The sequence below is a fragment of the Salmo salar genome, chromosome ssa13, assembly GCF_905237065.1.
Source record: "Salmo salar chromosome ssa13, Ssal_v3.1, whole genome shotgun sequence".
In the NCBI taxonomy this organism is placed as follows: Eukaryota; Metazoa; Chordata; class Actinopteri; order Salmoniformes; family Salmonidae; genus Salmo; species Salmo salar.
In genome coordinates this window covers 84,317,479-84,339,908 of record NC_059454.1, presented here as the reverse complement: position 1 = coordinate 84,339,908, position 22,430 = coordinate 84,317,479, and the positions used below count along the sequence as shown (strand labels likewise).

Sequence of the window (22,430 nt, the reverse complement as noted above, 5' to 3'; positions counted from 1 at the left end):
GGACGCGGCCTTACTTTTCCAAACCATTTATCAATTTTCTAGCAAACGGAATGAGCTGCAGCTACGTTTGGCTACATACGGACCGTTTGTGGAATTCCCGAGGGAGTAACAGTTAATGTGATTGGATGTTAATTATTTGATTAGGCTACCTGTATTTGACATTGTCACTAGACGGTTTAATTTCATTTTTGGCAGTGAAACGAGGCTACTCGGGCGAGAAAAAAAGAAAAAGCACCCAAAATGTATAGCCCTGTTGGAAAATCTAAATGAACTGTTTGAATGTGAATCACATTTTAATTTGGCGTACCCCAGTTTGGGAATAGCCGCTCTAGAGGTTAAATGGGACTCCCGCAAGTTAGTACTGCAGTGACTGAATCACAGATAGGTTATTTTATCATCAAGGTTTGTGATTAGCTAGCCTTTCTTCACACTTACACCTTAAAATCAAGTGAAATGAAGCAACACCACAAATTATGTACATTCATGGTCCTTTATTGGAACACTTAAGCATGTGAGAATAAGCCAAATATAGCGCAGTTTGCACCAAATACAGATACTCACTAACGTTAATTATCTTACAAACACTACCACATCCGCAATACAAGGCCATCTATCCAAGCTTCACATATATGTATTATATACAAATGGGTCACTTCTAAACAGTCATACAACCATAAGCGACACATACTGTACACACTTCTCACCCAAGCCAGTGTTGAAGGTTCTCACACACACACACACACACACACACACACACACACACACACACACACACACACACACACACGAAGAATACGTGTAGAGCTTAAAGGACAATTTAGCTTTTTACAACCAAATACATTTTTTTAAATATATATGGCATGTCCAGACACTTGGTGATTTCACTTGTTTTTGAGAAACTTACCCCAACCAGCGATTCACTTCCTTATCCTCGTTGTACAGTACGGGGGCTCCAAAAAAACGTGAACAAAGGCTCCAAAAACACCCAAATACATCCTTTAAGAAACAGAAAAGCTCTCAGTATAGTGATGCAGGTCTTTAGATGTTGTACACGTGAAACAGACAACTCGAGTGATATCTCTCCGCCCATTCTAGCAGCAGGCTACATGGAGAATGGAACAGCTGGATAGGGGCTTGACGGCTTGAGTTGCACAAAACGGAATATAAAGTTGCACATAAAGTTCAAAAGACCTGCATCACTATAGTGAGAGCGTTTCCGTTTATAAAAGGATGTATTTGGGTGTTTTTGGAGCATTTGTTCAGAGCTCCAGTACTGCACAACGAGGACGAGGAAATTATGGCTGGGGTAAGTTTCTCAAAATCAAGTGAAATCGCAAAAAATAAAAATAAATAAAAAGGGTTTGAACCCTTCTATAAATTTGCCATTTACATCAAAACAGAGATTTGGTTGTAAAAAAAAAAGCTACATTTCCTTAAAGACGGTAGCTAGTAACATGAGAGCAAGAGGACCTCAGAAACCACTTCAGTTCAACTGCACCAGGAAGAGACAAAACAGGGTTGTGACCTGTGGTTGGGTTTTAGTGTAGTAGTAGACTATTAAATCTATGTAATTCTATGTCAGTAGCTTTATCATGATGCTACTGTTTAAGACGTCCTGCGACAATGTCATACGTTAGGAGGCAGGTGGTAGTGCGGACAGGGATGGGTCGGAGTTCTGTATACTACACACAAAGAGACAAAATAGGGACAGAAATGAAGAGTAGGCGAGAGACAGAGTAAGCAGGTATTGGAGTCTGTAGGAGAGAGTGTAGTTTCCTATGTGTAAGAAAGGGAGAGAGAGCCGATTGTGTGTGTGTGTGTGTGTGTGTGTGTGTGTGTGTGTGTGTGTGTGTGTGTGTGTGTGTGGCAGAAGGCAGGTATGGGAGGATAGCTGGACTATCCTCCCACGACACAGATTGAGGGAGGGAGGAGAGAGGATTACAGTTGGTACTCGGATGGCGGTTTAGAGCTTTTAAAGAGCTGTTGGTTTAGACTGAGGCATATGGAGCCAACTCAAACGGATTTCTGAGAGGGAACGTATAGGAGTGTTTATTACTGTGCTGTTAAGCTGTGCCCAAGTAGGAAGCTAATTTACATTTCAATTGGCAAAGCTGACATTTTAGAGTCTACTACAGTGTCTGTGTGTGTGTCTCTCTTCTCTCAGAGTCTATGCATGTTTACCATTAGCCTCTCTATACAGCTTGTGCAGGTGTCCGATCTCTCTCTATCCTCTGTTGCTGCTACAGCGTGTACGATGTCTCTGGAAGTATTGTTGTCTCTCTCTCTTTCACTTCTCCACACCGTCAACTCTGTCTCCCTGCACACATGCACATGAACCCATGCACTCCCCCTCCTCTCCTGCAGTTCCAGTTCCACTCATATGAGTGCCCATTCTCTCTGCTTGGCCCAGCAAGTGACATCTTGATCTGACCCCATCTCAATAGACAGGAGCATGCCTCACCTCTGACTACCCCCCCTCCCCACGTTCCCTGTAGAGGTAGAAGTTGCCACAGATCTTGCCCCTAACAACAGACCTAGGACCAAATCAGATCTAGGATATATCTAGGACCAGATCAGATCTAGGAACAGATCAGATCTAGGACCAGATCCTGGATGAGTGGTTTTAGGCAAATTCCAGCTACTCCCCAGCAGAGTGAATGAGTGAGGCATGCCCCTGGCTGTGTGGGTGTGTGGCCCCTGGGTCGTGGCCCTCAGACCAGCGAGGCCCTCTTTTCCTCAGGCGTCTCCTCCAGTATCTGCAGCAGCAGGTCAATGAGGGGCTTGGCGATGGCCCGGTAGCCCGAGGCTGTCAGGTGCAGGAAGTCAAACATGTCCCGGGTGGAGATGGTTCCGTCAGAGTGCACGAAGCCTGCCCCCACATCAAGGAACTGGGTCTGGCCCAGCCGTGGCAGCCAGGAACGCAGGAAGCTGTTCACCGCCACGTTCTTCTCCCGCAGCGGGTTGGGCCACTCGCCCCGTGCCAACAGACCCTGAGACGGACAGACAGGAGGGGTTAGTTACTACTGGGAGCTAAGGACACATCTGTAAATGCATGCATCCTCATATACATGATCATATCAGACCTGGGTTCAAATACACGTGTATTTAAGTAACTGTTATGTAAAAAAACCAAAAAAATATTCTCTGTGTATTTGAGTATTTTTAAATACACAACCAAAAAAAAAGTACTTTTACTTGAAATTGTATTTGAATTCCATCATTCTGAAGTTGTATTAGGATATTGCATTTTTATTTAATATTTTTGAATTTGTAATGCACAAATTGAATCATTGAATTAATAAATTGAACTTTTTCATTATTTGAAACTGAATTGATTGAATATTGCATTCAATTTTAAAATTCAAAATAAATGTAATTCAATATTTAAATATTCTGTTTCAATATGGTATATATTGCATTCATTGTCTGTGTATCAAGTTAACAAACTATCATTTCAAGTTGATCAAAGTTTAATATATTCAACTTCTCAGATGCATTCAGATCAATGTTAATTTTGGCACTGTTTTTTATTTTTAGATTTAGTCTAGTCTTAGTCATTTTGGCAAAAATATCATTAAATCTTAGTCACATTTTTACCATTTGAATAAGGATTTAGTCTAGTTATTGTCGAAATTAGGAAAACTGTGGGCCATTTTAGTCAACTAAATACCCTTTCATTTTAGTCACATTATGTTTGTATTGCCTCAATAACCTACAGCAAACATTCATATTTTTTATTTATTTACATTTTATTTAACCTATATTTAACTAGACAAGTCAGTTAAAAAAACGTAAGGATCGGCGTCCCGTCGTCGGGACAGTTGTAAATCATTCAGCGAGTTATGTCAAGATTGCAGATTTTAGAGTAACAACAAATGTCGGTACATAGAAGTGTCTTACATTGGCTGAAAGCTTAAATTCTTGTTAATATAACTACACTGTCCAATATACAGTAGCTATTACTGCGAAACAATGCCATGCTATTGTTTGAGGAGAGCTCCTAACAACAAAATAGTTTTTTCACCGCGATAGGTTTGATAAATTCACCTCCGAAGGTGTAATGTGTACTTTCATTCTGGAATCTTGCTCTGATTTATCATCCAAAGGGTCCCAGAGATAACATGAAGTGACGTTTTGTTAGATAAAATCCTTCTTCATATTCTAAAAAGGTCCATATATCACGCACGATCGATTTTGTATTTCCACTCGTTCAATTTGCAAAGAAAGGAATCTGAAAATCTCACCCTAAACGTTGTTTCAACGAGTCAAATCACGTTCGTATCTATTCCTCAGAGATCCTAGAAGGTAACGAGACTTCCCTATTTCATTAGGGGTGTAGTATATCCTACAGAACACCATATTTGGTCAGAGAGCGACGCCTTCATGGCACGCCGATGACACGGGCGGCCATCACTTGAACGACTGTATCTTTGTCAAATAAGCACCAATTGGAGTCAAACAAAGCTAGCTAGATAGCCAATGAGCTGGGCTTTATGGGAGTATCATGTATATGTCCTAAAATGTAGCTTCTAGCCTTGTATGACAGCATGCCTTTTCATTTTGGACAAAAATTATAAGGATATTCAGAGTTATGAAGTTATGAAAACTGGTTGTTTTGCAAATGTTGAACTTCTATAATATGGCTACTAATACTTGGAAAGCTAAATCAAAGTCCAAGTATACAGATTTGACGATATTCTTGCAGAAAAATGGAATATGAATGCGAATGTCTCCTTCACGATTTGCCCAAATGTACTTGGGGACTTCACACTAAAAGGCTTGAGGATCAGTCATACTCCAAGTTATCCATCTGAAACTTTGCACATACACTGCTGCCATCTTGTGGACACTATCAGAATTAGTGTTGGCTATAACTATGACCTTTCGCTTGCATTTCAGAGATGGTGGTTGAAAAACACTTGTTGTTTTTTTCTTTGTATTTTCTTCTACCAGATCTATTGTGTAATATTCTCCTACATTCAATTCACATTTCCACAAACTTCAAATGTTTCCTTTAGAACGGTACGAAGAATATGCATATGCTTGCTTCAGAGCCTGAGCTACAGGCAGTTAGATTTGGGTATGTCATTTAGGCGGAAATTCAAAAAAAAAAAAAGATTTAAGAACAAATTCTTATTTACAGCCCACCCCGGCCAAACCCTAACCCGGACGACGCTGGGCCAATTGTGCGTAACTCAATGGGACTCCCAATCATGGCCAGTTCTGATACAGACTGGAATCGAACCAGGGTCTGTGGTGACGCATCTTGCATTGAGATGCAGTGCCTTAGACTGCTGTGCCACTCGGGAGCCCAAATGGAGGGAGACAGCATGATGCTCCTTCATTGTCTCTGTGAGTCAATTTGCAAGTCCCATATAATGTGATAACGATGAGTTGAAATCCACTTAGCCGATTGTTTTCTGGCACATATATATATTTTTTGCGTGTTTCATATGTAGCCACGGAGTGGTGGCGCATAGGCTTACACTTCAGCTCCACTATAAGTGTTGCTTTGTCAACAGTGTGTTAATATGACATTCTACCTGCAAAACAGAGCACAGTGGAAGAGCATCTTTACTCTATTTTTCCCTACTGAACCATATTCATCGATTATGCATATGTACAACAGCTTTGATCCAGTTCTTAAATTGTTGCTAGCGATTGTACTAAATGATCCTCTAATTACACGTTGCTTTTGTTTTGTTTACATTGACTATGTTTACAATGTAGCTAGCTGGAGTTTCTGCTAGCTAGTAGATTCTTTACTTCAACCAATTCTTGAGCTTGGACGTCGAACGTGACGCAACGCGGGCGCAACACGGGCAGTATCTTTCATTGATTTCAAAGGAAGCATTCCCTCAACGGCTGACGTCTGATGGTAACGCCGGATGAATGATGGCTGTAGCGTAGCAGGGCCGCTACTGTGCTTTGATTGACAAACAGCAAGCTTGACTAGTTTATAAAAAGGTGTTGAACTGACTGAATAAAGTTGATCTCATATATCCTTGCCATTCAGAAATCATTTAATGTAGTTATATATCCATGGTATCACATCGGGACAAGTAAACTAAAGACCTCGATTATATTTTAAGTATTTAGTCCATTAAGACTTGCATGACAGTCATGAGATAATAATGTGTCCCTGAACAAAAGGGGGGGGGTGTCAAAAGTAACAGTCAGTATCTGGTTTGGCCACCAGCTGCATTAAGTACTACAGTGCATCTCCTCATGGACTGCACCAGATTTGCCAGTTCTTATCTATGCTTATCGACAACAAACATTTTGTTGAACCTTTATTTAACTAGGCAAGTCAGTTAAGAACAAATTCTTATTTACAATGACAGCCTAACGGGGAACAGTGGGTTAACTGCCTTGTTCAGGGGCAGCACGACAGATTTTTACCTTGTCAGCTCGGGGATTCGATCTAGCAACCTTTCGGTTACACGCCCAGTGCTCTAACCACTAGGCTACCAGTGTCGAAACTTTTCATTGATACTGAAGGTTGGGGTAAAGTGACTATGCATAAATAATAAACAGCGAGTAGCAGCAGCGTAAAAAAAAAAGTGGGCGGGGGCAGGTCAATGCAAATAGTCCGGGTAGCCATTTGATTAGCTGTTCAGCAGTCTTATGGCTTGGGGTTAGAAGCTGGGGCTAGGTGGGACGCTAGCGTGCCACCTGTGGTGCACTCCATCAACAGCAGGTGCATTTCAAGAGCGGCAAATTTGAATCCAAATAAATGTCAAAATTCAAATTTTTCAAAAATACAACTATGTTACACCATTTGAAAGATAAACATCTCCTTAATCTAACCACGTTTTACGATTTCAAAAAGGTTTTACGGCGAAAGCATAAATTTAGAGTATGTTAGGACAGTACATTTACAAGAGTTGTGTGTAATGTTTTGTCAAGTCAAAGACAGGGTCACCAAAACCATAAAACCAGCTAAAATGATACACTAACCTTTTACAATCTCCATCAGATGACACTCCTAGGACATTATGTTAGACAATGCATGCATTTTTAGTTCTATCAAGTTCATATTTATATACAAAAACAGCGTTTTACTATGGCATTGATGTTGAGGAAATCGTTTCCCTCCAATAACCGGCATTCAAGTCAGCGTCAGAAATTAAATAATTAAAATTAGAAAACATTGGTAAAATATTATATTGTCATTTAAAGAATTATAGATTTACATCTTTTGAACGCAATCAACTTGCCAGATTTAAAAATAACCTTACTGGGAAATCACACTTTGCAATAATCTGAGCACTGTGCCCAGAAAAATACGCGTTGCGATACAGACTAGACGTCATGTTGGGGAGATCTAAAATCGAAAATACTATGTAAATAATCCATTACCTTTGATTCTCTTCATCAGATGTCACTTCCAGGTATCACAGGTCCATAACGAATGTAGTTTTGTTCAAAAAAGCTCATCATTTATGTCCAAAAATCTCCGTCTCGTTAGCACATGATGTAAGCCAGCCGGACTTCTCGTCATGAACGAGGGGAAAAAATATATTTCCGTTCGTTCAAACATGTCAAACGTTGTATAGCATAAATCATTAGGGCCTTTTTAACCAGAACATGAATAATATTCAAGGTGGACGAATGCATAGCCTTTTATAACGTATTGGAACGAGGGTACCCAACATGAAGTAGCGCGCCAGGTGTCTAATGGGACATCACCGTTCCATGGCTCTTGTTCGGTCAGATCTCCCTCCAGAAGACTCAAAACACTTTGTAAAGGCTGGTGACATCTAGTGGAAGCAATAGGAAGTGCCAAAATATTCCTAAACCCCTGTGTTTTTCAATGGGAGAGGTTTAAAGTCAATACAACACATCAGGTATCCACTTCCTGTCAGAAAATGTCTCAGGGTTTTGCCTGCCAAATGAGTTCTGTTATACTCACAGACACCATTCAAACAGTTTTGGAAACTTTAGAGTGTTTTCTATCCATATATAATAAGTATATGCATATTCTAGTTACTGGGTAGGATTAGTAACCAGATTAAATCGGGTACATTTTTTTTATCCAGACGTGCAAATGCTGCCCCCTAGACCCAACAGGTTAAGGAGCCTTTTCGACCTAAACTTGGAGCTCCGGTACTGCTTGCCGTGCGGTAGCAGAGAGAACAGTCTATAATTAGGATGGCCTTCCTCTGACACCACCTGGTATTGAAGTCCAGGAAGCTTGGCCCCAGTGATGTACAGGGCCATACGCACTACCCTCTGTAACGCCTTGCGGTCGAATGCCGAGCAGTTGCCATACCAGGCGATGATGCAACTAGTCAGGAAAGGAAAAGGGGGATACCTAGTCAGTTGTACAACTGAATTCAATCAACTGAAATGTGTCTTCCATTAACCCAACCCCTTTGAATCAGTTGCTCTCGATGGTGCAGCTGTATAACTTTTTGAGGATCTAAAGACCCATGCCAAATCTTTTTAGTCTCCTGAGGGGGAATAGGCATTGTCGTGCCCTCTTCACGACTGTCTTGGTGTGTTTGGACCATGATAGTTTGTTGGTGATGTGGATACCAAGGAACTTGAAGCTCTCAACCTGCTCCACTACACCCCCGTCGAGGAGAATATGGACGTGCTCGACCCTCCTTTTCCTGTAGTCCACGATCATCTCCTTTGTCTTGATGAGGGAGAGGTTGTTGTCCTGGCACCACACTGCTAGGTCTCTGACCTCCTTCCTATAGGCGGTCTCATCGTTGTCGGTGATCAGGCCTACCACCGTTGCAAACTTAATGATGGTGTTGGAGTCGTGTTTGGCCATGCAGTCGTGGGTGAACAGGGAGTACAGGAGGGGACTAAGCACGCACCCCTGAGGGCCCCTGTGTTGAGGATCAGTGTGGCAGATGTGTTGTTGCCTACCATTACCACCTGGGGGTAGCTCGTAAGGAAGTCCAGGATCCAGTTGCAGAGGGAGGTGTTTAGTCCCAGGGACCTTAGCTGAGTGATGAGCTTCGAGGACACTATGGTGAACGCTGAGCTCTAGTCAATGAACAGAATTCTCACGTAGGTGTTCCTTTTGTCCAGGTGGGAAAGGGCAGTGTGGAGTGCAATAGAGATTGCGTCATCTGTGGATATGTTGGGGCGGTATGCGAATTGGAGTGGGTCTAGCACCATTACTGATAAAATTGATGTAATTAATGCATTTAATCACCATTTTCTTTCTGTGGGCTATATTTTTGACTCAGTTTCTAAGCCAACTCACATTAAGTGTAGTTTGCATATTAATGGAGATAATTTGTTGATTGATACTGTAAAAGTTGATCTGGGGTATTCTTTCAGACAATTCTCTGTTAAGGAAGTCCTTGATGCCTTGCTAGTATTAGACATTAATACATCTAAAAGGGGCCGATCATTTGGAACCTGGTCTGCTTAAATGTGCAGCAACCTTCATTGCTGCCTCAGGAATAATTCCTGAAGACTAAAGTATGGTAATCTGCGTATGTGTTGCCACTCCATAAGGGTAGTGATAGTAGTCATCTTGACAATTACCGAACAATTTCTAGGCTTCCTTGTCTAGCGAAGATTATTGAGTCGTTGGTAAATGTGCAGCTTTGTGACTGAGAAATGTATTTTAAATGTAAACCAATCAGGGTTTAAACCATGGAATAGCACTATTACAGCCACCACATTAGTTGTGAATGACCTTGTCAATGCATTGAATGCTAAAATGAATTGTGCTGCTTTGTTTATAGATCTGTCTAAGGCCTATCATACATATTGATCATGGTATTGTTTTGAAGAAACTGTCAAAGTCTCATAAAAGTATCTCAGTTGGGTTACATCTTCACTCCTTGAATGGTTCTGTAATAGAACATGTCCCTGCATACAAATACCCTGGTATTTGGATGGACAATGATCTATAATTTAAGAAGCATACAAATGGTTAAATAAATACAGGGGTCAAAATCAAATAGCTAAATGATCCTTGGTATGACCATGTTAAAACAACTCCATATCTTAGCTTAGTAGAAACCCAGCCCCGGGCCCTTAGACTCCACGGCAGGGATGGGCAACTGGCAGCCCACACCCCTTTGAAGGGTCACAGATCAATTCCCCTCCATTTTTTAGATTGCTAAATTAGTTTAGCAGCCAAATATCTAACCTTGTTATCATGGTCAAATTACCAGCAGTTGATTGATTTTGTTTGTTAGTCTCAGTCATTCAGTGGGGGAAAAAAAAATATTTTTTACAAGTATTATAATTTTAATGGTAGGTTTATTTGAACAGTGAGAGACAGAATAACAACAAAAATATCCAGAAAAACGCATGTCAAAAATGTTATAAATTGATTTGCATTTTAAATGAGGGAAATAAGTATTTGACCCCCTCTCAATCAGAAAGAGTTATGGCTCCCAGGTGTCTTTTATACAGGTAATGAGCTGAGATTAGGAGCACACTCTTAAAGGGAGTGCTCCTAACCACAGCTTGTTACCTGTAAAAAAAAGACACCTGTCCACAGAAGCAGTCAATCAATCAGATTCCAAACTCTCCACCATGGCCAAGACCAAAGAAGTCTCCAAGGATGTCAGGGACAAGATTGTAGACCTACACAAGGCTGGAATGGGCTACAAGACCATCACCAAGCAGCTTGGTGAGAAGGTGACAACATTTGGTGCATTTGGGGCTCCATGCAAGATCTCACCTTGTGGGGTTGCAATGATCATGAGAACAGTGAGGAATCAGCCCATAACTACACGGGAGGATCTTGTCAATGATCTCAAGGTAGCTGGGACCATAGTCACAAAGAAAACAATTGGTAACACACTACACCGTGAAGGACTGAAATCCTGCAGCGACCGCAAGGTCCCCCTGCTCAAGAATACATATTCAATCCCGTCTGAAGTTTGCCAATGAACATCTGAATGATTCAAGGACAACTGGTGAAAGTGTTGTGGTCAGATGAGACCAAAATGGAGCTCTTTGGCATCAACTCAACTCGCCGTGTTTGGAGGAGGAGGAATGCTGCCTATGACCCCAAGAACACCATCTCCACCGTCAAACATGGAGGTGGAAACATTATGCTTTGGGGGTGTTTTTCTGCTTAGGGGACAGGACAACTTCACCGCATCAAAGGGACGATGGACGGGGCCATGTACCGTCAAATCTTGGATGAGAACATCCTTCCCTCAGCCAGGGCATTGAAAATGGGTCGTGGATGGATATTCTAGCATGACAATGACCCAAAACACACGGCCAAGGCAACAAAGGAGTGGCTCAAGAAGAAGCACATTAAGGTCCTGGAGTGGCCTAGCCAGTCTCCAGACCTTAATCCCATAGAAAATCTGTGGAGGGAGCTGAAGGTTCGAGTTGCCAAACGTCAGCCTCGAAACCTTAATGACTTGGAGAAGATCTGCAAAGAGGAATGGGACAAAATCCCTCCTGAGATGTGTGCAAACTTGGTGGCCAACTACAAGAAACGTCTGACCTCTGACCTCTGCCAACAATGGTTTTGCCACCAAGTACTAAGTCATGTTTTGCAGAGGGGTCAAATACTTATTTCCCTCACTAAAATGCAAATCATTTAATAACATTTTTGACATGCGTTTTCTGGATTTTTTTGTTGTTATTTTGTCTCTCACTGTTCAAATAAACCTACCATTAAGATTATAGACTGATCATTTCTTTGTAAGTGGGCAAACGTACAAAATCAGCAGGGGATCAAATACTTCTTTCCCCCACTGTATATCATATTAAAAACTGCAAATCCATCCACCCTATGGCAAAATGTGTAGAATTGAAATAAAATAACTGTAAAACATCTCATTTTCCTTTCCGCCCCATAGCAAAATAAGTAGAATGGCATTACATTAGTTATACAATTGCTAAATCATCCCTGCTCTAGGAGGTTAACATGTAATGACCCAGAGCATCTGTTCTGTTTAGAGATCCATTTCATAATATGAAAAAAAGTGTCCATCACACAACTAGTTTGATTTAAAATTGTATCTTTAATTTGTATATCAAGATCATTTGAGCTATTTACTTAACTTTTCTGTTTTAATAAAATATATAATAATAAAAAATAAAAAACATAATGGTGTGTCACGCCCTGACCTTAGAGAGCCGTTTTATTTCTCTATTTGGTTAGGTCAGGGTGTGATGTGGGTTGGGCATTCTATGTTGTTTATTTCTTTGTTTTTGGCCGAGTATGGTTCCTAATCAGAGGCAGCTGTCTAGCGTTGTCTCTGATTGGGAATCATACTTAGGCAGCCCTTTTCCCACCTGTGTTTGTGGGATCTTGTTTTTGTGTAGCTGCCTGTGAGCAGCCTCAGAACGTCACGTTTCGTTTTTCTTCTGTTTTGGTGAGTTTCATCTTCATTAAAAGATGTGGAATTCCATGCACGCTGCGCCTTGGTTTATTTATGATCGGGAGTTTGAAGATAGTGAACGTGACATGGTGCCAATTCATATCTTGCAGGAAAATACATTAATCTCAAGAGAAGACAGGTTTAATGTTCTCATGATCATATAGGTCTTTGCCTAGACAATATCCAAAATGACTAACAATACACTGAATTCATACATTTTCAGTAACTGTAAACACAATTTCTGTTTTTGAATGGAATCAAGGCATTAGAATGTACCAAAGGCCACCAAAACACAGATTGTTGGCAAAAAAATGTCTTCACTCACTATTTTTTCTACGGTGCATCCGGAAAGTATTCAGACCCCTTGACTTTTTCCACATTTTGTTAGGTTACAGTCTTATCCTAAAATGTATTAAATAAATGTTTTCCCTCATCAATCTACACACAATACCCCATAATGACGAAGTGAAAACAGGTTTGTAGAAACTTTTGAAAATGTATACAAAAATAAAAACAGATATACCTTATTTACATAAGAATTCAGACCCTTTGCTATGAGACTCAAAATTGAGCTCAGGTGCATCCAGTTTCCATTGATCATCATTGAGATGTTGCTACAACTTGATTGGAGTCCACCTGTGGTAAATTCAATTGATTGGACATGATTTGCAAAGGCACACACCTGTCTATATAAGGACCCACAGTTGACTATGCATGTCAGAGCAAAAACCAAGCCATGACGTTGAAGGAATTGTCCGTAGAGCTCAGAGACAGGGTTGAACTCTTTGGTCTGAATGCCAAGCATCATGTCTGGAGGAAACCTGGCACCATCCCTAAGGTGAAGCATGGTGGTGGCAGTAACATGCTGTGGGGATGTTTTTCAGTGGCAGGGACTGGGAGACTAGTCAGGATCGAGGGATAGATGAACGGAGCAAAGTACAGAGAGATCCTTGATGAAAACCTGCTCCTGAGCGCTCAGGACCTCAGACTGAGGCGAAGAATCACCTTCCAACAGGACAACGACCCTAAGCACACAGCCAAGACAACGCAGGAGTGGCTTCGAGACAAGTCTCTGAATGTTCTACAGTGGCCCAGCCACTTGAACCCGATCGAACATCTCTGGAGAGACCTGAAAATAGCTGTGCAGCGATGTTCCCCAACTAACTTGACAGAGCTTGAAAGGATCTGCAGAGAATGGGAGAAACTCCCCAAAAACAGGTGTGCCAAGCGTGTAGCGTCATACTCATGGCTGTAATCGCTGACAAAGGTGCTTCAAAGTACTGAGTTAAAGGGTCTGAATACTTATAAATGTACTATTTCAGTTTTTAAAATGTATTTATACATTTGTATCAGGTATTGTGTGTAGATTGATGAGGAAAAAAATACATGAATACATTTTAGAATAAGGCTGTAACGTAACAATGTGGAAAAAGCCAAGGGGTCTGAATACTTTCTGAATGCACTGTATTTGGCTGGCTACTCCATGTGCATGTGTAAAACACTGTATTCACTCAATTCAGTTTCAAATCATGAAATCAACGATTCAATTAAAAAAATATTACATCCCAATTCAATATCCTAACACAAATTCAAAATGATGGAATTCAAATACAATCTCTGTTGGCAATGAAATCACTCCATATTTTAAAATACTTTCAAAGTGTATTTCCAAATACATTAAAATATTCAACTACTTAATTTAAATAAAATTTATCTGAATACTTACTTTGTATGTACAGTATGTGAAAGTAATTGAGATATTTGAAATAGTATCGGAACCCAGGTCTGGCTCATATAGTACAGTATTGACACCGAGGCGATAAAGCAAACCAAATTTCCAAAGGGACAATTACACTTTCTGAATGCAAACCCTGTATGAGATTGCATAATGGTACACTCCACTGTACACAAATAACACAAACTTTCACTTACCAGAACAACAACCTTAGTCTTAGGAAGACGGGAGGTGAGCAGTTGTGCAATGGCAAGGATTCCCCCTGCAACTTGCTCTGCCGAATGCTCATGATTGTTGGTTCCTACCCACACCACCGTCACCTGGAGGGGAGCAACGAGGTATTGATTAGTTTAATCAGATGTCATAGTTCTGATCTGGATGAAAAGCACTCCAGGACCACAACTGTCCACCTGTGCTGTGCCCTTTCCTCTCTCAGAGCCTGTGCTGACCTGTTTGAGTCTCACCTTAGGCCCAATGTTATCCAGTTCTCCATTCTGCAGCCTCCACAGCACATTACAGGTGGTGTCTCCCCCGATGCCAAAGTTGAGCGCGTGCAGAGGAGAGAAGAGCTCCCGCCAGATCTGTAGAGTGATGTAGCAGGTTGAGATCCAGGACAAGGATTAGTGTAAAATACCAGTGTCATAGCAAAAGGTAAACAACTAACACATGCACATAGGTCCACACACACAGAGTACTATAACTGATATAATGCACAGCAACATGTATCACACACACACACACACACACACACACACACACACACACACACACACACACACACACACACACACACACACACACACACACACACACACACACACACACACACACACACACACACCAGGGTTTCCGTTGTGGTGCTGGACAGTTGACCTGCAGCATTCTAATTTAACAGACATTTAAGAAATTTACCGGACCCATATGCATTGGGTGCATAACCGGATTAGGGTATCCACCCACAGTGCTCAGAATGACAGAAATCACATTTAGTTCATGGTAATTAATCTTAACAGAACATAAAACTCAAGGATGCAATGGCGTCCGTCCTTCTTACCGAATGCACAATTTGAAGATGTCCATATTTACTTTTCCGAACAGCAAAATCACTAGCCTATGCCAATCTACTATGCCCAATAGTAGAAAAGTTGACCAATTCTATTGGTCAGCTTGTCGTTCTGTGCAAGAAATAAATAGCCTATTCCAAACACACACTGGGAAAGTTGTGGGATGATAGATCCCAAATTCATACAACCTGTAGGCCTAGGCAACAGTCAAAAAAATGTAAACGCAATGAGGATCATGCAACAGATCAGAATGTTTAGTTTCAAATGTTGGTAAACTATTATTTCTTCACATTATAAGCGCAGAAATGCGCACATGGCAGTAGGCTACAAGATCAAATCCCTGAGCTGACAAGGTACAAATCTGTCGTTCTGCCCCTGAACAAGGCAGTTAACTCACTGTTCCTAGGCCGTCATTGAAAATAAGAATTTGTTCTTAACCGACTTGCCTAGTTAAATAAAGGTAAAAAAAAAAAAAAAAGATGCAAGAACTAGCATGAGTTGCTAATATGACTAGGATTGTGCATTTGGCTACTGGACAATGAAAGAAATTGGATTTCAAATCAACTAGAAGATGAGAGAAATAGGCTACTGGTTTCAATGGCATATGGAAGTCTATAAATAACTGCCTGCACGTTTGGTTGGATTTTGGCTAAGCTACTTTGAAGCAAGGTAAGACATGCCTCATTATATGCAGTAAAACATTCAGGTTTCAAATAATTAGGTATGCATTTTCAAAATGGATACGCCTACTGACTCCAGCTCATTGCAAAGTGGTGTGTGACCTGCTGAGGCTTGCCTAGTTGCTTATGCACTTGAATGGCAAATGGGAAACTCGCTTTAATTACCAGTTGAGAAATAAAAATAGTAGCTCTTTTTAATCTTGGCCATCGTTTTTAACATGCGATTGCATTAAGAATTGTAGGTCAATGATTGGGCAGGCTTCACTCCAGTAGCAACCAACAGCTAGCTGTTTGATGAGCTGTAGCAGCAGCTCTCACGCTACATTGACTGGGATCAATCAATGAATAGGCTAAAATGTGTTATTTTGCAATGGAATATTTTTATTCTCGCGGACAATTGGCCAGCACCAAATTGTATTTATCGCCTTTTCATTTATATTTTTGGGGGGGCAAAAGCCAGCTGTTACCAGCTAATGGAAACCCTGACACACACACACACACACACACACACACACACACACACACACACACACACACACACACACACACACACAAAGTATGTTGTATACACAGGCATCTGTCCTCTCTCACCTCGTACTGCTGCATTAGCTGTACCATGGAGTCTCCAATAAACAGCACCTCTGGCTCTGCATCCTTACACTCCTGAACAAACCGCGTGTGCTGCAGAAACACAACACGTCATCCCCAGGCAGACACTCTACAGCCAAAAAGTTCTACAGCTGCCCCATCGAGAGCATCTTGACTGGCTGCACCACCACTTGGTAAACTCTGCTACCGTCTGGAAATTGGTACCGAAGCATCGGCATAACAAACTTATTATGGATACTCTTCCTGGGGTCCAGCAAAATTAAGGCAGTTTATACAATTTTAAAAACATTACAATACATTCAGATTTCGCAACACAGGGTGTGCCCTCAGGCCCATACTCTCCCCCTACCACATATCTCCAGTAGTAAATTAATGTGTATGTATAGTGCGTATGTTATCGTGTGTGTGTGGGTGTGTATGCATGTGTCTGTGCCAATGTTTGTGTTGCAGGCATGAGTTACTTGATGTGGAATAGAGTTCCATGTAGTCATGGCTCTATGTTGTACTGTGTGCCTCCCATAGTCTGTTCTGGACTTGGGAACTGTGAAGAGACCTCTTGTGGCATGACTTGTGGGGTATGCATGGGTGTCCGAGCTGTGTGCCAGTAGTTTAGACAGCTCGGTGCATTCAACATGTCAATACCTCTGGTAGACCCCCCAGTCACGTCACCTGGTGCTTGTTTACAAGCACACGTGTGCACAACTGCTGTGCAGCATGCTCCATGTGATGTTTATCAGCTAGATATCTTATAATATCTTATAACCATTATATATATATGCTTGATTTCAGAAGACGCTAACCAGTAAATTAGCAAACTAATATATAAATAAATAACTGTCTAAAATGTGCTAAATGCTCTGCGATTTAGATTTAGTTTGCTAATTTACTGGTTAGTGTCTTCTGAAATCAAGCGTTCCCTTGGTAACAGCAGAGAATCTCCTTCTGGATCAAGAGCCTTGCTGCCTAATATTTGTTTTATGCGTGCAACAAACTGTGAGAAGCATTTGAGTTACTTGTATAGTTTAGGTCAGACACTGTATGAAATGTTTGCAATGTGCTCGTTAGCATTTAGTTTGCATTCTCTATGGGATTTGACATATATTTGGATTACAGAGTATGAGTGGGCTTTGAAAACAGCAGCCCTTGTGTTCAGTGCCAGTATTACCGAATATTCCGGTATGGCACAAGGTCGGTATGAAGGTATGACAATCTGGATATCTCCCAAGCCTAAAAGGCGCTGCATGTGATACGGCCTCAGCAGAAGTTAGGGCATTTATACTTCTTGCGCTTCGTGGAGCAAGGCAGAGGTGTTGAGCAGAGCTGTTGTCAAGGAAGTGAGTGTGTTTATACAGGACCTCCCGCCCCCACCTACCATCAAACAATCATGTCAATGTGGAGCCCTCCGCATTGTTACAAAATTTGGGAGGCGCACGGTGATGCGTTACGGCTCAATTTGGCCTCTGCATGCCTCCAGAGGCGCCTCAATACGGAGCCTCCGACCACATTTTGGATTAAGCAGGAATTGGCTTTTACACACAGACAACTAGAGGTCTTCACGGGTTCAAAAAGTTGAACCCCTTCTGAAATGGACCTGGGGCTGCCCCACCCAGACCCGATATGCATAAATAATTGTTTTATATATAGAGACCCGCTTCGACCGGACCAGAGAAAAACTAGACCTATTTCGTATAGACCTGGTCGGATCCAGATCCGGTCGGAGTGAGGGAAGCTGCAGAAAAGTCATTTTTTAAGCTACCCGAGCTGATAAAGCGCAAGGAGGAGAGAGGTGCCACTCTAGCAGCCGGGGGAGGGGCCGTACTGTGAATGAGTGACAGGGAGGGAGAGACAGGAACCGACCAAGTAGACTCGTGCTATAGTAGACTAATAGCTGCCATAGCTAAGTTATTTATCATAAAATATGTTAACGTAGTACCCGTCTTGACTGAGTCAAACCGGGAGAAGCTAGTTACGCTAGCTAATGTTAGCTAGCTAGGCTAATTGAGGCTGCAGTGCATGCGCTTTCCCGTCCTACAGTTACAAATAACTCCATTCAGAATATTAGTAGCAGCCTACCAGTTGGCTCTTGGTCGTTGTACCCGATCCTTCTCCTTTCACTTTTAATTCCATCTTCCATTGTTTAGATATCTCCTAACTTTTGCCAAACAGGAGCTCTATGACTGTAACCTATTGCCGCTTTGATGACTTATGATTGGCCGCCCAACAAGAACAACTTACACACGCCACCCTCCACTATCGTGAAAAGCAAGAGCAGCAACATAAACGTCTCTCGCTCTCAAAATTACACATATCCGAGACCCATGACAATCATATCAGAACCGACCGAGACCTGCAACATTATTTAGAATTCGGGTACAGGATCGGGTATTCGCGTACAGGTGGATCCGTGAAGATCTCTACCGACAACTCAAACACACGTGGGTGATTCTCACGAACTTGGTACATTTTGAAAATTCAAAGGAAAAACACTATTTTGTAATCGATAAAATACCATCTCAAATGATTATCTATGTTAAATTAATTAACTGTTCAGATTTCAAATATTTTTTACACATTTTCTAAGACCATGCACAAAATAAATCTCATCACCGTAACTCATGTAAAGTTTGAAAAAAACCCATGGCAAGGTGAAAATTTAGCAAATTTTTTAATTGCCTAAGATTTAAAAAAAGGTCATTTTGATTTAAGTATATTTTCATTTTAATCAGTTCTCATTACCGTAACATGTGACATGTTCATAACCTGGATTTTTATAAATTATTTCTGTTTTAAACTATTATTAATATTTCAAAAGTACATACACATAAAGAGCTAAATGTAATTTAAATGTTATGGACATCTCAAATATTTTTAATTCTGTAATATTATTCTAGGAATATTTTATCATTGAGGGTGCATTTCGGTAATGAGATCCATGTTACGGTAGATGAGACCGAATTACGGTAATGAACAAACGGTACTTCATCATGAGCAAAAAATATAATTTTGAACCATATTAACCATCTGAAGCATTAAGAACAAATTAATAATTAACTACACACCACTGCCCAGCTCTACTCGCCCCCCTCCCAGTACTTCACATTCTTTCTGTGTTCTTTAGGAGTTAAGTCTGCCACAGACTTAAGTCCATTTCTCTTTTGTTTTTGGTACCTGTGAAATATAGAAATTAATCAAATTAAATGTCATGATAGCCCCTCTCTAGCCACTCCTTTCCTATTCCTTGTGTAATAAACAGCTAAACTCCATTAGTATGCAATTACAATGCAATAACATGATTACAGTGTTACTAGTGTAGGCTAACTACAGTGTTATAACCAGTGCCTAAAATAATGCTAATCACAAATGCTAATCACTATCTAAACTCAGCAAAAAAAGTCCTCTCACTGTCAACTGCGTTTATTTTCAGCAAACTTAACATGTGTAAATATTTGTATGAACATAAGATTCAACAACAGACGTAAACTGAACAAGTTCCACAGACGTGACGAACAGAAATGGAATAATGTGTCCCTGAACAAAGGGGGGGTTCAAAATCAAAAGTAAGTCAGTATCTGGTGTGGCTACCAGCTGCAGTAAGTACGGCAGTGCATCTCCTCCTCATGGACTGCACCAGATTTGCCAGTTCTTGCTGTGAGATGTTAGCCCACTCTTTCACCAAGGCACCTGCAAGTTCCCGGACATTTCTGGGGGGGGGGGGAATGGCTCTAGCCCTCACCCTCCGATCCAACAGGTCCCAGACGTGCTCAATGGGATTGAGATATGGGCTCTTCGCTGGCCATGGCAGAACATTGACATTCCTGTCTTGCAGGAAATCACGCACAGAACGAGCAGTATGGCTGGTGGCATTGTCATGCTGGAGGGTCATGTCAGGATGACCCTCCACGAGGGAGGAGGATGTCTTCCCTGTAACGCACAGTGTTGAGATTGCCTGCAATGACAACAAGCTCAGTCCGATGATGCTGTGACACACCGCCCCAGACCATGACGGGACCCTCCACCTCCAAATCGATCCCGCTCCAGAGCACAGGCCTCAGTGCAACGCTCATTCCTTCGACGATGAACGCGAATCCGACCATCACCCCTGGTCAGACAAAACCACGACTCATCAGTGAAGAGCACTTTTTGCCAGTACTCTCTGGTCCAACAAAGGTGGGTTTGTGCCCATAGGCGATGTTGTTGCCGGTGATGTCTGGTGAGGACCTGCCTTACAACAAGCCCTCAGTCCAGCCTCTCTCAGCCTATTGCGGACAGTCTGAGCACTGATGGAGGGATTGTGCGTTCCTGATGTAACTCGGGCAGTTGTTGTTGCCATCCTGTACCTGTCCTGCAGGTGCGATGTTCGGATGTACCGATCCTGTGCAGGTGTTGTTACACGTGGTCTGCCACTGCGAGGACGATCAACTGTCCATCCTGTCTCCCTGTAGCGCTGTCTTAGGCGTCTCACAATACGGACATTGCAATTTATTGCCCTGGCCACATCTGCAGTCCTCATGCCTCCTTGCAGCATGCCTAAGCCACGTTCACGCAGATGAGCAAGGACCCTGGGCATATTTATTTTTGTATTTTTCAGAGTCAGTAGAAAGGCCTCTTTAGTGTCCTAAGTTTTCATAACTGTGACCTTAATTGCCTACTGTCTGTAAGCTGTTTGTGTCTTAACGACCGTTCCACAGGTGCATGTTCATTAATTGTTTATGGTTCATTGAACAAGCCCTTTACAATGAAGATCTGTGAAGTTATTTGGATTTTTACGAATTATCTTTGAAAGACAGAGTCCTGAAAAAGGGCCGTTTCTTTTTTTGCTGAGTTTAGTTAGCTGGCTAGCTAAATGCACCAGCTAGGGCAAAGCAAACATTAGCTCTAATACAGTTTGCTACCAGTGGTGGTGTAGATCAGCATGTTGTTTGTGCAACGCACCCGGCACAGCCAGAAGAGGACTGGCCACCCCTCAGAGCCTGGTTCCTCTCTAGGGTTCTGGTCTTTCTGAGTTTTTCCTAGCCACCGTGCTTCTACATCTGCATTGCTTGCTGTTTGGGGTTTTAGGCTGGGTTTCTGTACAGCACTTTGTGACATCGGATGATGTAAAAAGGGCTTTATAAATAAATGTGATTGATTAATGTTCTGAATCTTTGTCTAAATGCTATTCAAATACGATTAGGGTCCCGTGGGAGACACCAACCAACACTTTGATTCATACCCTGTCATAACCACTACCTGGCTTTTCCATTTGCTGTTTGAATAATCATTCTATGATCCAAAACATTTGGGTGAACTGTTAGAATCTATAGCGCAAGTTAAAATCGCAATATTTGTTTTTGCCCATATCACGCAAGCCTACTTACAACCTGGTAACTTTACCAGTATATGCAAACATTTGGTGGCACAGAAAGAAAGGAAATGTATATCTTCTTCAGGAGATGTACTTCAAAAGTAAGTAGGTACTGTAGGCTATATCTTAAAAATCTATTTTTCTGCTACTTCTAAATTGAATGTGGTGCTCCTAACTTTTCTACCAATGAAAAACAGTGCTACCAATTATAATTTTTTATTAGAGCCCTGGTTAAAACACAGATCTAAAATCAATGTCAAGTGCACTGTTAGCAAACCTTTCTGTAAGGACAAGTGAGTCATCAATAACCCTCATCTGCAACCTCTCTTTCCTTTCTTCTGTACTCCTCAAGCAGCTCTGGATTTCTGTACAGTTGCTCTTTATGCTTCTCCACCCTAGCTTTTGAAGCTTTCTTTCCTTATCTGCCAGTCTTAATAAAAATAAGTTTAGATTAATCAGATTGTTCTGTTTATTATTAAACAACCCCGAAAGGAGCATTACACTCAAACATGTTAAGTTTGTCAGATGTTTACATACCTCAAAAGTCTTATGGGGATAGTTCACCCAAATTAAAAAATTACACTGGTAAATTGGTTTCCTTACCCTGTAAGCATTTGATGGACAAGGTAAGATAGCAAACTATGCTTTGGTTTTGTTTAGCATTTA

General features: G+C 41.5%; 1 protein-coding gene across 5 annotated transcripts in view; it reads right to left on the bottom strand.

The window, feature by feature from the left end:
- Positions 1–476: 476 nt before the first annotated feature.
- LOC106567833 (platelet-activating factor acetylhydrolase IB subunit alpha2) overlaps positions 477–22,430 on the bottom strand; it is a 31,053-nt gene continuing 9,099 nt past the window's right edge. For 2 of the 5 annotated variants that reach the window (XM_014137605.2, XM_014137604.2), the window contains exons 3-6: positions 16,403–16,492; positions 14,517–14,648; positions 14,265–14,387; positions 477–2,990 (exon numbers count right to left, since the gene is read on the bottom strand). In XM_014137605.2, coding sequence (XP_013993080.1) covers positions 2,712–2,990; positions 14,265–14,387; positions 14,517–14,648; positions 16,403–16,492 — 624 coding nt within the window. In that variant the 3' untranslated portion in view covers positions 477–2,711. The remainder of the gene's footprint in view (positions 2,991–14,264; positions 14,388–14,516; positions 14,649–16,402; positions 16,493–22,430) is intronic. The other 3 variants (XM_014137606.2, XM_014137607.2, XM_045692293.1) reach the window with 3 other exon arrangements.